This window comes from Grammomys surdaster, unplaced genomic scaffold (assembly GCF_004785775.1).
Source record: "Grammomys surdaster isolate TR1022 unplaced genomic scaffold, NIH_TR_1.0 126219, whole genome shotgun sequence".
Taxonomy (NCBI): domain Eukaryota; kingdom Metazoa; phylum Chordata; class Mammalia; order Rodentia; family Muridae; genus Grammomys; species Grammomys surdaster.
In genome coordinates, this window is record NW_021621022.1 from 7,561,089 (window position 1) to 7,578,063 (window position 16,975).

General features: G+C 38.7%; 1 protein-coding gene across 1 annotated transcript in view; it reads right to left on the reverse strand.

Annotated features, from left to right (window-relative positions):
- Positions 1-16,975, reverse strand: part of Adam28 (ADAM metallopeptidase domain 28) — an 88,013-nt gene that overhangs the window by 44,160 nt on the left and 26,878 nt on the right. The window contains exons 14-18 of the mRNA XM_028758737.1: positions 16,087-16,282; positions 10,033-10,135; positions 7,621-7,780; positions 5,160-5,240; positions 4,758-4,836 (exon numbers count right to left, since the gene is read on the reverse strand). Coding sequence (XP_028614570.1) covers positions 4,758-4,836; positions 5,160-5,240; positions 7,621-7,780; positions 10,033-10,135; positions 16,087-16,282 — 619 coding nt within the window. The remainder of the gene's footprint in view (positions 1-4,757; positions 4,837-5,159; positions 5,241-7,620; positions 7,781-10,032; positions 10,136-16,086; positions 16,283-16,975) is intronic.

The window sequence follows — 16,975 nt, forward strand, 5'->3', positions numbered from 1 at the left end:
ATGAATATAAATGTGAAGATGTTGTAGTGACACAAACACATGTAGGATGATGGCTCAGCCATCTTGTCCTCTGGGAACTGTACACTTTGAAAGGTGAGAAGCAATAGAAATGGACAGCGCAAGTTCCCAATGATGACCGTGTACATTTACTGAGAACACACAACCATTCTAAATGTGTACACATTAGGTAATATTATCTTGATTTCTAATCAGATAGTCACTGACAGTACCAAGATGTAATATAAAAAACATCAGTCTAAGGTTTATTTTATTTTATTATTTTATTTATGAATGAGAGTTTGATTGCATGTATGCATGGCCATCATGTGAATGCACTGCCTGAAGAGGCAGGGAGAGCCTGACAGATGCCCTAGAACTGGAGTTACTGATGGTTGTGAGCTGTCAAGTGAGTGCTGGGAATCAAAGTCAACATCCTTCGTAAAAACAGCACGTGCTCTGAACTGCTGAACAATCTCACCAACCCCCAAATACACCTTTAGAACAGTTAGTTTTAAGAGTTCTACACAGCAACTGGCATAACAAAGAAAATAGACTATTAGTTGGGATTATATGCAAGCAATGGTACTGACCAACCTGAACACAGGTAGGCACAGGAGGAGACAGTGCAGAGCCTATTTTAATACTTTTTCCTGTTCATTCACAGAACATCCGCACACATGATTACAAGCTAAGCCATAAAGTAATTTTCAATGACTTTTACTATATGCTCCACATAATATGTTCTCTGATTACCACATAATCATTCTTGGTATTAACTAAATAATAACTAGAAAACTCCACATTTTCTTGGGTGTTAGGAAGTGGGCAGTGAGTATAGTGCCGTGTAGGTGAGATTGTTCATGAGTTCATGTAGTTCAGTTCAGGTCAGCAGAGGTGGTTGAAGCTTGAGAATAATAAGGAGCTATTTCTTTCTAGAAACTAATTTTACCTTTATGGCATATACTAACGTCTTGGCTGCATGACAGCTAGGTCACAAAGACTTAGGCCTTTGAATGTGATCCTTTGACAGAAAAGCCAGGTTGCTGGATTAGAATTCCTCTACACTACTGAGAAAAGTCCAAGAAAACATGACAAGTGTTTTATGACTGCCTTTCTTAAAAAAAACAAAAGCAAAACTCATGGAATTGTTCTTGGTATGTGGTTTGGTGACCCTCTCAAGTGCAGAGATAGGAGTGAATGAGTTTACTTCAGATTATTCTTTACAGTTGGTTCTTGTTATTTGTTTATCACCACATGAAACTTGTCCTTATGATTGTTTATAGATTGAACTCAAGAGAAAATAACTCATGTGACTTTTCTTAAACCCCAGAAGATAAATTGTCTGATGCACTGAATAAAGTTGGCCATTGCATAAGAAAAAAAAGGAAGTAGACAGTAGTAGGATGCTGGTGGGGAGAGTCAAGAGGATATTGAGATATGTTGTAGTCAGCTACAAATGAGCTCTGGTATATTACACATTAGGGATGATATAGAAAGAATTTCACTGTTTAGCTGAAATTCTGTCAAAGGGATTTATTGGTACCTGTAACAGAAATGATGAATGTTCTTCAATGTACTTTATCTGATAATGTTTATATGTAGTATGTTGACTTTTTGCACATATAATATGGCTCATTTGATGTGTATAAGAAGTTAGTTTTACTTTTGCTTTTAGAGTCTGTTATCAAGTCACTGGGTAGTGAAGTTGAAACATGGCAACCATGTTTATAGAACCTAAAGTCTCTTTCAGGACTTTTGCTAGAATGAGAGTCAGATTAAAAGTGGTGATTTGCATATTATATATCCAACTAACTGTTTAAAAGCTGTAAGTCAAACTGGGAAAATAATTATATATTTGTGTTTCCAATGAGTGGACATAAAATGATTCATTAGAAAAAATCATGCACCATAACTTTACAAACTTCACTGAATAAATTTGAAATATTTCAAGAGAAATCAGGAAATGTAACAGCAAAAAGAATGTTAAATGTTTGAAGGAGCAAATGTGTTTAAACTGACTTCAAAGTTATATAATGCAAAATGTGCCAAGATATCACATGGTGTCTCATACCTAAATAGAAATACTTAGTGACATAAATAAATGTTTTTAAATGTATTTTAGATAGTTGAGTGAAGACAATCTTTCTGAAAGATTACTCATAGGCTTAGCAAATTTTACTGTCCTAAATTGTTTATTAGGTATGAATTTTCCCACAAACATTGTGGGCATTAATGGTGGCAATGGGCCCCAAGAGTGCTGTTTCTTCTTCATGCTGAACAATAATCACCACCCACTGAAGAGTAGAGCTTGAGGTCTTTTTCCAAGGCCATTAATCTAGAAGCCTATGTATGCCAGCCCACCATATCTCTGTGCTTGTGGACTGGTTTTGGTGATCCACTGGGTGTCATATTTCTTCTGAGCTTTATGGAATGGATCAATGAGGATAGTATCAAATTTGTAAGTAGAATTTTTACCAACTTAGTAAGATTAAAGAACTCCCATAGGTTAATAAATACATAAAAATAAAGGTTTCAGGAAGAGCAAAGTCATGGTGTAAGGTTATTTTTAGTAAAAAATCAGAATCATCGAAGAGTTTTCTAATTAAATAGTTTATTCTGTTCTGAATGTACTATACCCTGCAACCCCATTCCAATCATGATAAACTGAAGAGAATAATGTATTGGATAATAATATCATATAACCTTAAAAAGTAATAGAGTTTAGAATCTTCATGGAGATAGAAAGTAAAGGAATTTGGAAAAACAGAAAGAGTAAGTTGGAAAAAAAAGAAAGAGTAAGTTGGAAAAAAAGAAAGTAAGTTGAAGTCTAAACATTAAAATTAAAAGTTATTCTTTTGTTTGAAACTCCTAAAAAGCAGTTGAACTTGGGACAAATAGTTCATTCAGGCCTGTTTCTAACCAGGTATCCATTCCCATCCTCTGTGAACATAGAACAATATTGGTTCATGAACCCTGGGGACAAAGCTCTGGGAATCACACTGGGGCTTGATACATGAGTAACCAAAGCTGGTCTTATCTGGCTCCAGACAATTCCCTGGAGCCCTGCAGAAAAAGGAGTTGAAGGAGGGCACTCAAGAGAAGAGGAGAGAAGGAGGAGGAGGAAGAGGGGGAAGGAGGATGAAGAGGTGAAGGAGGAGGAGGAGGAGGAAGAGGAGGAAGAAGAAGAAGAAGAGGGAGAGGAAGAAGAGGAAGAATAAGAGGAAGAGGAAGAGGAAGAGGAGGAAGAGGAAGAGGAAGAGGAAGAAGAGGAAGAATAAGAGGAAGAAGAGGAGGAAGGAGAAGATTCATAGAACTCTCTCCTCTGTGTGGAGTATTCTTCACGATGGATGACAAGTGGGAGCCAAAGTTTCCAATCTGGCTCATTCATTCCTTTATGACCTAGTGGGAGACCTGCCTCCTACTCACAGCCTTATCTTCAACCGAAAGATATGTCAGTAAGAGCATCAACAGTCCAAAATGAAAGGAAAAGCCATGTTGGCCAGTTTCAGTCATCCTATGTCTTGTCCTAAAAAAGGTGACACATCCCAAAGAAGAGTCCAATGAAATGTAGGCAGCATGTGAATGAATAGGACAGCCCACCTGTAGGTACCATGTGAGTGATCAGGATAACCCACCTGTAGGCAGTATGTGAGTGAGCAAAAAAGCACACTTCAAAATACAAGAAAGTAACTCACAGAACAGAATCCAGAGCCACCATCATAATCCAAGTAGTGTTCTCAGGAGTCCCATGAGTTACTATTAGCTAACATCTTGTCTACTGTGGAAGTGGGAACAAACCCAGAAAGCAAAAGAATGTGATATATTAAAGTAGTTTTACAAATGAAGAGTTGGAAGATAGCCTTCTGTATGAAAATTGGCAATGCAAGAGTGTTGAATATCTGATTTGAATGCTGCAAAAGAGATTTTGGGGATGGATAGTACACCATAACCATAGTGGATGACTCCAGGGAGACAGCATGATACAGACACAAATGAGCTCAACGAGAACGTGACAGCATGAACAAAACCTGAATAAATCCTCAAGAAACAAAATCCCAGCCAAGAGAAGAGAAAATAAACACAATGTTCTACTCCTAACTAAGAAGCTACTTGTGATTGACATTTGCTAGGAAAAGGAAGTCAGTTTTCTCAAACGGAGTCTCACTGGGTATGTTATTGCACTCCAGGACAGACCTCCATGTCCAGTTCGTCAACACAAGATAGAGTCCATGTGTTTCTGTGAAGTTTTGTATTATTTCTGTTTTGCTCTATTCATTAGTTTTGATTTTTGAGAGAGAGAGAGAGAGAGAGAGAGAGAGAGAGAGAGAGAGAGAGAGAGAGAGAGAGAGAGAGAGAACATGAATCAGGGTAAGTAAGGAGGTAGAGGAGGTAGAGAGGGTCTAGAAGGAGTTTGGAAAGTGGAAAGAATATAATCAAAATACATTCTATGAAACAAATTGTAATAAAATAATATTTATGAAAAAGGCAGAGAAGTGAACACTAGAATTCATCTGTTTTCTGACTGTGGAGTCAATGTGACCAGATGTCTCATGCTTCCCCTGCCACCATGACTTCACCCCATAACAAATGTCACCCTTAAACTGTGACCCAAAATAAGCCTGTCATGTCTTGAGTCACCTTTCTTTGGTACTTTTAATCACAGCAGCAGGAAAATAGCTAATACAAACAGATACAAACAAGAAAGAGCTTGGCATAAAGGGACAGTTTTCTTGGGCTGGATATGCAGTGTTACCTACGGAAGACTGTAGCAGAATCCTCGCAGTCAGGAGGGGCCCATCCTTCCTTGCACTGACACTGAAGCTCATGGTCACACACCTAGTGGAAGATGGATGCTGTGAATGTCACCGTGAGACTTAGTGCACCCTTCAAGGCCTCATTCTTCCACATGAGGTTGATTTTGACATGAAAGAGACCCTTGCTCTGCTAAGTTTCGCTTGCCCACATGAAATATGAATGATGTACAAGGATGTCAGTAATCGGTGCTCAGAGGCCGTTTCCCATGCTGTACGCTCCAGAGTGTCAGAGAAGCATAATGACTGTGTTCACAAAGTACTGAAGGTATTCTTTCCGCTTCATCACAACAGATCTAAAACTATGTAAGGCTCAGCAAAGGAGAGATGCCAGCTTTCCAAACTTACTGCGTGCCCCTTGCACTTCGAGGAGCAGTTGGCTGACTTGTATGTCTTCTCCATGTCCACACACTCTGCATTAATGCATACCTGAAATGATGTGGAAACATGAGCTTGATGAAGCATTTCCAACAACTCCATCCTGGTCAACAACTGGATGGAATTGAGTCTTAAATTTTTCATCAATTCTGTCCTCAAACATGGTGGGGGATATGCTTTTAGATAAAATGGACATTCTTTCATCCAGTAGCTACTGAATTCCAGTGGGATCTCAACTAGTGGTGGGCTTTGTGCCTACCTTCCCTCCATCTGTTGGAATTTTCCATGGCTTGAACTTATACGGGTCTTGCTCATGCTGTCACAATAACTTTGGGTTACTATGTACAGATGTCTTGATGTGTTCATTTGAGATATTTCATTATTTATCCATGTGTCTGTGAAAGAATGGCATGTGTATGTTGGTGCCTGTAGAGGCCAGAAGGGAGTGTGAGGTCTCCTGAGAATGGAGTTACATGTTATTGTAAGCTATGTGGGTGCTGGAAATTAAATGTTGGTCCTATGGAATAGCAGCATATAGTTCTCCTTTTGCTTTTTTTTTTTTTTTTTAATCAGAGGAGCTGTCATTCATTGAGCACCCACCAGTTTTGAAGTACTGAAATTGACACAGTTTGTCTTTCTGAGCCTGAATTACCTCACTCAGGATAATTTATTTTAGTTCTATCCAATCACCTGTAAACTTCTGCTTTCATTTTTCTTTACAGCTAATAATCTATTTTGTATACGTACTGTATTTTTCTTAGCCATTCATCTCTTGATGGGCATCTAAGTTTGTTCTACTTCCTAGCTATTGTACATAAAGTGGAGTTTATTATTGATATCTCCATAGTGGGATATAAATTTCTTTCATGTTTATGTCTAGGAGTGGTATAGTTGGTTCAATTGCCTGTACAAGATCTACCTAAGATCAAGCTAGCCACAATTTCTACACAGAGGCTATAGATGATCTCCAGGTCCTGTCCTTTATTAAAGAGCTATTGACAATTTATACCTGCTGGAGATGATGGCATTCATCTTCTTTGAGTGTGTGACAACTGGTAGGTTTCATGCTCTTGTATATGTTTCTACATCCTGGCAAATATGTGCATGAGGAGGAGGGTGGTGGGGGTCAATGGGAGTAATAAGGAAGTAATAAGGAAGAAGTGTTGGAGAGGATGCTAGGAGAGTTGGAGAGAGAAATAGTGTATATCTGATCATATTTCACTAATACACATCTTGGAATATCAAGGAATAAAAAATAGGATGCCATACCCAAATATTTATGAAGTTTTATAATGGAATCCTAAGGACATGGTGGGTCCTTATTAAATGTTATTGTAGGGATATATGCAAGCTTGCATAAATCAAATGCAATAAGATACTGTGAGCATGGTGTTCTAAGGGAGACAGGAGTTGGTCACGGGTATGGAGTGTGGCATTGCTCTCAATATTTCCTTATATTTGAGCTTTCTTTGTATGACTGCATTTGAATAAAATGCTCTGTTAAAAGCAAGTGGGACATGTTCAACAATGTTCAACAGTAAATATCCAAGTTTACTCTAGTTCAAGGGTGGTTGTTAATATGAATGGTTTGACATGCATGGAAGATGACTACAGACACTTGGCTTTATTAATAGGGTAGGTACCTATGTGCTTTCTGGGCCTTCTTTAGTACAACAAGTGAGCTTAAACATAGGCCAATTTTGATACTTCCTTGTCATTTGTCAGGGCAGCTGACTACTACACTACAAGTTGACCCTACAAGCAACTGGGTGATAAAACTCTGACAATGAAAACTCATGTCATGTTGGTGGCCATACTATGCTTCAGAGGAAAACATCCTCTTGTTATGAAAAGATGCACAGGCTGGAGAGATTGCTCAGCAGTTAAAAGCACTGACTGCTCTTCCAGAGGTCCCGAGTTCAGTTCTCAGCAATCACATGGGGTTGATAACCATCTGTAACGGAATCCAATGCCCTCTTCTGTTGTGTCTGAAGACAGTGACATTGTACTCACATACACAAAATAAATAATCTTGAAAAACAAAAACAAAAAAACAAGAAAGAAAAGGTCCACAAGGGATGGCCTTGTGTTTCCTGCTTCTGCACTTCTGGGTAGTGAGCATGAGGCATGAATGGGTGCAACAGCAGCTGGAAATGGCAGGAGGCAAGAAGGGACAGCATTGGTTCTTTGTGCTAGCATTGCATCACCAAGTTTACCGTGAAGGCTCTTACATCTCTGAACTTACTACTGTGTGTGTTAACAGTTTTCCTAATGGTTTCCATATCTTTTACTTTCTCTTTTGTTCTTCTACAGCCTTTATCACCCTAGGAGTAGGTGGATTATGATTATAGAATTCGTAATAACCAGCACTGAGCTAAAATTGAGGTCCATATGTGGGATAATGAACTGTCAAAGCACAATTTTGACTTGCCTTGTTTTTTCCACACTTGGTTCCGTTGGCCACCATGTCTACTCCTTGACTGATGTCTTCAGGATCAAATAATTTACATGTTAGGAAAGATATTGTAAGTCCTCTCCAGGGCAAATCACCTGATCCACCTTCACAGAACAACTTCCCACACATGACATCTCTACAAACAATAACAACAACAACAACAACAACAACAACAAAAACAACAAATTACAAACTTTATCCCAGCATCCAAATTTCAGTTTTACACAAACGCAAACCAACTTTGGCTATTTAATAAATAATATCTCCCTTCTAGCTTCTAGTTGTACCCATGCATTCTGCATTAATAGGAGACTCAGATATTAGTGAAATATGTTGTTTCTGAAGTATAGATACCTTTACAAATAATTTTTGTCAATTGGCTAAGTTATGGCTAATGGGGAGAGGGCAGAATCTTAAACCTAAATTCTACAAGGTGGACTTGAAGAAGGGAGCATGCCCCATTTCCAGTCATTTGTTTTTCCTATCAGTTTTGATGATGAAATGTGTGCTGGTTAGTTTTTGTCAACTTGACCCAACTGGAGTCACCTAGGGACAGAAATCCTTAGTTGACCTATCCCCATCAGATTGGTGGGGATGTCTATATGGTAGTTTCTTGATTAATTATTGATGTAGGAAAGCCAAGCTTCACTATGGACAGTACCATCCCTGGGCAGGTCGTACTGGGTGGGATGTGTAAGAAAACAGAGTAAACCATGAAGATTGAAACAGTAATTAAAACTCCCCAGGGCCTTGGCATTAGCTCCTGCCTTCAGTTCCTGTCCTGGCTTCCCTCAATGAGAGACTGTAACATGGAAGTGTAAGTCATTCAATTCCTTTCCTCCAAAAGTTGGTTTTGGTCAGGGTGCTTCATCACAGAAACAGAAAGCAAATTAGGACTGAATGTGATGAGTGGAGATGGTGAAGCCAATCACTGACTGAGAGAAGTGGGGATGCAGCTAGAAGATGCTCAAAGGGCATATCCTTGACCTTACAAAGGTGTCTAGGAAGTTGTTTATTTTTTATTAGTTTACTTCCCTCAGATAAGCTCTGAAAGTTAAATGGCTCAATTTTCCACAGGAGAGCAGTCTGCACCAACCCAGAGGTCTCTTGATATTTCAAAGCATTAAGTATGGCACTCAGAGTTCTCCCTCTGAACCTGCAGATTAAACTGATCAACATGCAGGGAAGCCATCAGCCAACCAGCACAAAATATAAGACAAGCCAAAGCCAATGAAACCATAGTCAATTGCTGTATGTGAAATTCAGAGGAAGCCTGTGAACACATAGTCTAGAAGGGAGAGAATGAGACTGTGCTGCTACTGCTCCTGGTTAGAGAAGATATGGGTGCTGAATTAGGAAGACACAGCTATTCTACACTCTGCTGTGTGCTTTTCAAGAACCAATGATTCATAACAAAATTGTAAGGATGTACTGGACATAGAAAATGTAGAGATAAATGCCCACCATAGACAATGGATACTTGGTGACTAGGTGGTGACTGAAGAGGGACAAATGTCTGAGCATCATGTTACACTCATTATCTGCTGTTAACACAGTTGTAACAGGCTAATATACCCATAGGCTACAGAGGAGGGATGGACCAGCCCCACTACCTTCCTGCACACACCTCATGTATTGCTTGGCTAAACCCTGTGTAGTTCTTTTTCCATAACTGTTTCATTCACACCCTAATATATGTATATAAAATGAATAAATAAAGTAACATATCTAAGTTGAATTTTAAAGGTTGTCTTAAAGTTACAGAATAAAAGAATGTTTTCAAAAAATCTCAAGTTCATCTGGTGTAGCTTTTATCCTGCTTTTTTCAAGATGTCAATACTGAAATTAAAATGGGTTCTTTGGGTGAATTGTCGTTCACTTTTCATGCTATAATCTTTATCATGCAAATGTCATGATAAATTTAAATATAATTATATATATATATATCCTGTAGTGGTTGATTTCTGTGCAGATAAAAATATTTCTACCCAGAAACTCATAATGAAAAGCACTAGCTTGAAAAACATACCTAAAGTACGTCCATTTTTCTTTCAGTTTTTTTCTAGGCGTATTTATTGTGTGTGTATGGCTGTTTTCTCTGCATGTATGTATGTGTACCACCTGCATGCCAGGTCCCTGATGGAAGACAGAAAAGGGCTTCAGTTCCCCTGGAATTATAGCTACAGGTAGTTAGAAACCTTCACATGGGTGCTGGGACTTGAACCCAGGTCCCCTGTGATAGCAGCAAGTGATCTTAACCTCTGAACTATCATCTAGCCTAGAAGTCACTTTCTTTTGAACTAGAATATGACAGCATATGTGGGAGAAAATGTGTCATTGTCCTGGTGGGGATTGTGGAGAGAAGATTTAAACAATACAGACACTTACTTTGCTTTGCAGGGCATGTGTGTGCCATTCTCCACGTGACAGTATCCGTACTTTGTCCCACCTTCATTCTGCTTGTAACATGATGCATTTGCAACCTTGGTTCCTGAGATCAGGCACAGATGAAAGTGGCATATTTGTAGAGATAATAGATAGAAAATATAATAATATGAAGTGTTAACAAAACATAAAGTTAGAATTAAAAGTACAGATCGAATATTCCTTGTCCAAAATCATTGAGACTGGAAAGGTTTTAAGTTGCAAATCTTTTTATACTTTGAGATATTTTCAGATAAACCATGTGATAGCTACAGAATAGGGGCCAACTCAAAACATAAAGTTCATTCACTGTTTCATATATACTTTAAATGCATAAACACATAACTGCTGGTCATTATGGCCTACACCACCACAGTATAACTCATAGGTTTGATGAGACATTTAAATGAGTTGGTTATATATGCATATATATATATATACATATACATATCACTGAGAACGGCCTATTCAGTAGTATGTAGGTGATAAATATTAGCCATTTTTCCTGTTGTCTCAGATTATCAATAAGGAAATGAAGATTATCTTTGAGTCACACAGGAAAATACAGAAGTCAGTTTCACCCATTTCTCCCCAAGTTGAACCCTCAAACCCTGAATCTAAGCTGCCCCACTCAATGTTGAATAACTCTTATACACTGGCAAACTTTAGATAAACATTTGATGGGTAATTAACAAAAATAAAACCAGCAAATATTTATAAAGATTGTTTTTTATTCAAGAAAAATTGTATAATATTGCAACATTCTTAATGAATTTTATGTTTTGATATTTAAGATGATAAAAGTACTTGTGACTATATTTCCTGGATTATTTGGATCTTAGGAACATATTAATTCCTTATTATAACAAAACTGATATATGCTGAAAGCAAATAATTTCATATATAAGCAAAGGAAGGATTGTAATCAAAATCCCTAATTTCTGAGTAACTGATTCTAATAGTTTTTGAAAGTATCAGGCTTATGTCCACCGTCACCTTCATAACTATCTTTCCTCAACCAGTAACATCCCTGTGCTTTCCACAGACTTTAAGCATTCTACAGTACAAGACAAGTGGGACTGATACTGGATTAATGCACTCTCAATTGTTTGATCCATCTTTATCCATTGATTCTTAAATTCCTCTTCAATTATTCATTGCCATATAAAACAGCATTGGAAGAAAAATTCTCACTAATAAATGTTTCTGAATTCAGTGGCTAGGGTAAAGAAAGGCAAAGCGGTGTCTGTGGTCTAGTTTTTCAAATCTTTGTTTTATAAACATTTCCATATTTTGCAAGCAATGTGGGATGTTAAGTGAACTTCCTGTCCCATCTTTCTTTTTTATTATTAATTATTTTATTTATTTACACCCCAAATTTATCCCCCCTTCTCATCTCTCCTTGCAGAATTCTGTCCCATCTTTCTCAATGCCTGCCACAACTCTTTGCTGGGTCACAGATGTAGAGGGTTAAAGGTTAATTACCACTCCTTGTAGAGCTATTGAGTGAAGATGGTTTTAGCCTTTATTAATTGAGCATTTTCATTTCTTTACTATTGTGAAATATCTGCTTATACCATAATAACATTTTTGGTACCGTGTGTTTTGATTTGCAGGATTATCTTGGAGGCTAAAACTGTGATTTTTATTATGAAATCATGTTATAAACTTTTCCCAGATTAATTTAAAATAAATATGATCATTTGTGAATCACAATATTTGGAATTTGAAGACAAATCTGCTTTTCTCATATTTTATGGCGGCTACCTTTGAATGAACAATGTAATGGTCTTCTCCATTCAATACCTAATAAATGCTCTGTATTAATTCAATAAATAATTCCGATATAAACTAAAGTCAGGCACTGAAAAAAAAAACCTATGGATAAAACATACTACATCCCTAGATAAAGAGGTAACAAGATTTGGAATAGAATCAGACAGAAGAAATTAATACCATAACCATCCTTTCATAACCAACCTAGTAATAAACATAACCATTCTTGTGTGTTACTGGGTAATACACAGGGCATGTTGAGCTTCACTTAAGCATGTAGGATTTTCTTTCCTTGGATTGCTGCCATCTAAGGAAGCTATGCTGGGATAATCTCTTGTGCACTGTGTAAAGGTTGTCTTTGCATCCAGCACATCTGGGCACCTCATTGTTTTGTAAACATCTTCTCCATCACCTTCTCATTGTTTTAATAAAGTGATGAATGATGCATAGCAAAGCAGAAGATAGGCGAACTTCCGGGCAGAGATAGGAACTCTGGGAAAGAGTCAGAGGTGAGAGGTTAGCCAGATAGCCATGGAGGAAGAAACAGGTGCCGGGACTTAGTGAAAGGTAACTAGCAAGCCACGTGGTGCGATAGCGCTAGATGGTTGAGTTTACTTAGATGAGCTCGTTAAGAGTCTGCCAAGCTTCGATGCCCCAGTTTAAGGGAAGGCAGGAGTTGGTGGGTGGGTGGGGAACTACCCTCATAGAAGCAGGGGAGGGGGGATGGGATGAGAGTTTCGGAGGGAATGGGGAAAGGGGATAACATTTGAAATGTAAATAAAGAAAAATCCAATAAAAATAATTAAAAAAAAAGAGTTTGCCAAGCTAAAGCCAAGCTTTCGTAATTATTAAAAAGTCTCTGTTTCATTACCTGGGTGGCTGGCAAGCTGAGACTGTCCTGTGGTAAAGCTGGGCAAGGGATACATGAGATGAACCAACAGAACCAGTGTTGTTATTGACTTTAGTTTAGAATACCAGCTCCCATAACTGTGAACAGGATCACTGAATCTAGACTCCAGCACATCTGGGTACCTCCGGATGGCTCAAAGACGTTGCTCCTTGGAATGTATCTTAGTCTATACTTGTTGGGTATAGAAGAGCTTATCTAGGATTAATTAGAAGGTCTTGAGGTGTCTTGCTTTCTAGGTATTTTGTAGATAACAGATTTTTTTTTATTTCTGTCCTCAGTTTTGATTAAATATATTTTTCAGGCATAATGAGAGGTTTCAGTCATGCAATGACACTTTTGAAATATCATTAGGAATATGTAGCTTCATTTAATTTTGAATAAATACTCTCTGTGCCATTTAACTAGGAGTTTGAAAGCATTGAGCAAGAGACCACAGAAATTTAATGCATTGCAGTGTACACACATCGTCCAGGAAGTACAAATGTTAATTTTCTTTTTAAATATTGTTCTTTTTTTCATCTTGTAGAATTCTGTAACCTTAGACCAATGGCTCCCTATTTCCTCCCTATACCATGATAAGTGGGTTGCTACTATTTCCTTCCATGAGTTCAAGATCTTTATACATTTCACACAGAGGTGAGCACACTTGTACACTCTAAAGTTGACTTTCTGATTGAGCTTTTGAATACAGTTTGGATTTGGGCTTAATCTTTTCAGCTATCTTTACATAACACTTTATTTTAAAGCCTATGTTATGATTTCCTTAGTGTGGCCAGTAAACTTTCAGTAAACAGAAGCAATCATGGAAACCTCACAAGCTTCTTCACTGCTATTCTGCATTCTACAGAATAGCAGTGTCTTTATTTATTTGTCTCCCATCTGGGATTATGGCCCATCTACCAACACTACTGTCACTCCTGTGTGCACAGAAAAATTTGAATTTGAGACAAAAAAAGGACTTTTTTTGGTTTGTTTGTTTTTTTGGTTTTTCGAGACAGGGTTTCTCTGTGTAGCCCTTGCTGTCATGGAACTCACTCTGTAGACCAGGCTGGCCTCGAACTCAGAAATCCACCTGCCTCTGCCTCCCAAGTGCTGGGATTAAAGGCGTGCCTCAAACAATGAGGGCATCACAGATGTTAAAATAAAAAGTTATCAATCTGAAAAAAAATTTGTCTTTATCTGCTATGCTTAATTTTTTTAGTCTTAATAAATGCTTTCATTCAAATTGATTTCTCCAGTTCCTTGTCTGAAGTGTATGTAATTCTCAGCAATAGGTCTTACTTTCAAGCTCTGGGAGGCAACCAAAGGTAGTGGCAATAGCCTGTACTACTGAAGGGATTCCATGGGATATCCTCTGGGCTACGACTCCAAGAGAATTTTCTGCTGCTGGTGACTAGGGTATTTCATAAATAGTCTATGGCTCCTGGGCACATTCTTAAGTGACATGTGTCGTTGTGACCTATAATCCTTCCCTCAGAAGCATCGGAAGGTACTTTGCAAGCTGCCAAGGGAGCTGTTGTTCCTTTGACCATAACAATGGCTAGCTCAACATGATTTCTCCAATGGTGCAGTAATTGCACTTATATCTTGGAGATAACCAGCAATATCTAATTAGACTTAATAGCTCGTTCAATACAAGGGAATTCATGCCTGGTACTACCAATACTTGGAAAGGTCATAGATGCTAGAGAAGAAATTACTGTTATCATTTCTTCTAAATCAATACAGCATCTAACTTTATTCTAAACACTTATCCTTATATCCATTAACAACTATAGCTTGCATCTCTTTACCAATTAAGCTTTTCAAAAATATTTTTTTTTGCAGTAGACAGAGGCTACTACAGAGATCCAAATTATATGGTAAAAGGGTAGGGAATGCATAACTGTACTGGCTGGTTTTGTGTGTCAACTTGACACAAGCTGGAGTTATCACAGAGAAAAGAGCTTCCCTTGAGGAAAGATCCAGCTGAAAGGCATTTATTTTCTCAATTAGAGATCAAGGGGGGAGGGGCCAGCCTGTGGTGAATGGTGCCATCTCTGGGCTTACCAGGTCTTATAGACCTGGGTTCTATAAGAAAGCAAGCTGAGCAAGCCAGGGAAAGCAATCCAGTAAGCAGCACCTCTCCATGGCCTCCGCCTCAGCTTCTGCCTCCAAGTTCCTGCCCTGTGTGAATTCCTGTCCTGACTGCCTTTGATGATGAACAGCAATGTGGAAGTGTAAGCTGAATAAACCATTTCCTCTCCAACTTGTTTCTTGGTAATGATGTTTTGTGCAGGGATAGAAACCCTGACTAAGACAATGACCCTGGGGTCCCTATCCTTAGCACAGCTACAACACAATCCCTACACCTCAGGCTCCAGGAACATTATGAAAAAAGGGGGCAGAAAAATATAAGAGCCAGAGGACTGAGATGTCTGCTGCAAGACAGTGTCTTCTAGCTATGACCCCATGGAATCTCAACAATATCATTGCCTATATAAGACCCGCATAATGATCACATTATTCAACACACAATGGAAATAGGAGAAGCCACAAGACCCCACCCTTAGATGAAAAAAATTATAGGAGCCAATGGCGGTGGAGGAAGAGAGAATCAGTTTTCATCACTTATGAGCACCCAGATAAGTTATGCGATATCAAGTGGTTAATCCTAAACATGTGTATATATGAGCAACACTAAATGGACTCAATAGGTTGTGTGTGTGTGTGTGTGTGTGTGTGTGTGTGTTTAGGGGAGTTTAGGAATGCTATGAACTGAGAGAGAGGAGTTAGATAAAGGAAGAGGTAGACTTGATATAAATACAGTGTACTCGTGTATAAAAACTCCAATTAAATATGTTAAAGCTACTTATTTATAATTTTGAGAAGTGACACAGTTTATAGGAGGAATGGGATAGCTTGGTTCTTTGACCAAAGTCAAACCCTGTTACTGGACTGATGTAGACATGGAGGCGAATTCGTCCCTGTGATACTCATCCTCATCAACCTGATGAGTGTTGGGATCGCCATGGAAACTCACTTCTAGGTTTATGTATGAGGATGCTTCCAGACATATTTGACTAAGGAGGAAAAGCCCACCTTGAGTCTGGGTGGCATCATCCATGAGCTGTAGTCCCAGACTGAATAAAAAAGGAAAAGCTGAACTAAGCCTGGCTTTCATCTTCTTCTGCTTCCTGATTGAGGATACAATATAGCCAACTGCCTTCTTGACTTCCCCTTCCTGAAGGACTTCCCCTTGAACTAGGAGCCAAAATTAACCCTCATTTTGTTAAGTCCCCTTCTTTAGGCATTTTGTCACAGTAAAAGAAGTAACAAGTCCAGATCCTTACCTGGGCCCCACATGTCCATACACTGCTGCTGCAGGGTGGGACAGCTGCCCTTCAAGCAGTAGCCACGCCCATTTTGGCAAGGGAAGCCATTGACTCTGAATCTGTCAACTGGGCAGTGGCTGGATTTACCATCACACATTTCAGGAAGATCACACTCATCTTTTGCTGCTCTGCACACAACCCCAGGCTTTTTAAGCTGCAAGGAAGCAGAAATAGAAAGCATGGGTCACCCTTCCTTTTGCCCTGACTCCTTAGATTAGCACAAACAAACCATTTAGTCTTCTGAGCCATGGCATAATTTTACTGTGATTCATTTATGCACTACATTCATATCATGTCACTTGTGTTGATGTTGGGCCAATACTCTGAGTCTTCAAACAATTAATTTTTGAATTTGCAATATGAACATTAAAGAAGCATATAGTAATGTAAGAGGCACACTGGGCAATGTCTCAGATGGCATGCAGGGAGTTGTACCTCTCTCTTTGTTGAATGCTTCTTTGTCATGATTTACAAGATTTAAGTCTGTAACTTCAGCATTCGCTAGTGAAGTGAAAGGGAGACAGATCTGCAAACAGCAGATCCGCATACCTCAAGACTTTCCCAGGCATCGAGTTTCCTCTGTTCTTTTCATCTCAGAGTAGGGCATTTCTTGTCAGCTCTTGTTATGGAATGTTATATTGTGAAAAAAGAAATAGCCAAGTATCCTCCTGCTATATGAATTCTGTTGCAACAGTACCATAAATTTTGCCCTTATTTCCTTCGAAATCAAAGGAGGCCCATCCTTTGCTAGCTGTGTGAGTAGGCGCAGACCACATGCACCAAACAACTTCCACTGTTTTAATACCAGTTACAGGATCAGACCAAAACTGCAGCCAGAGTTTAGCAA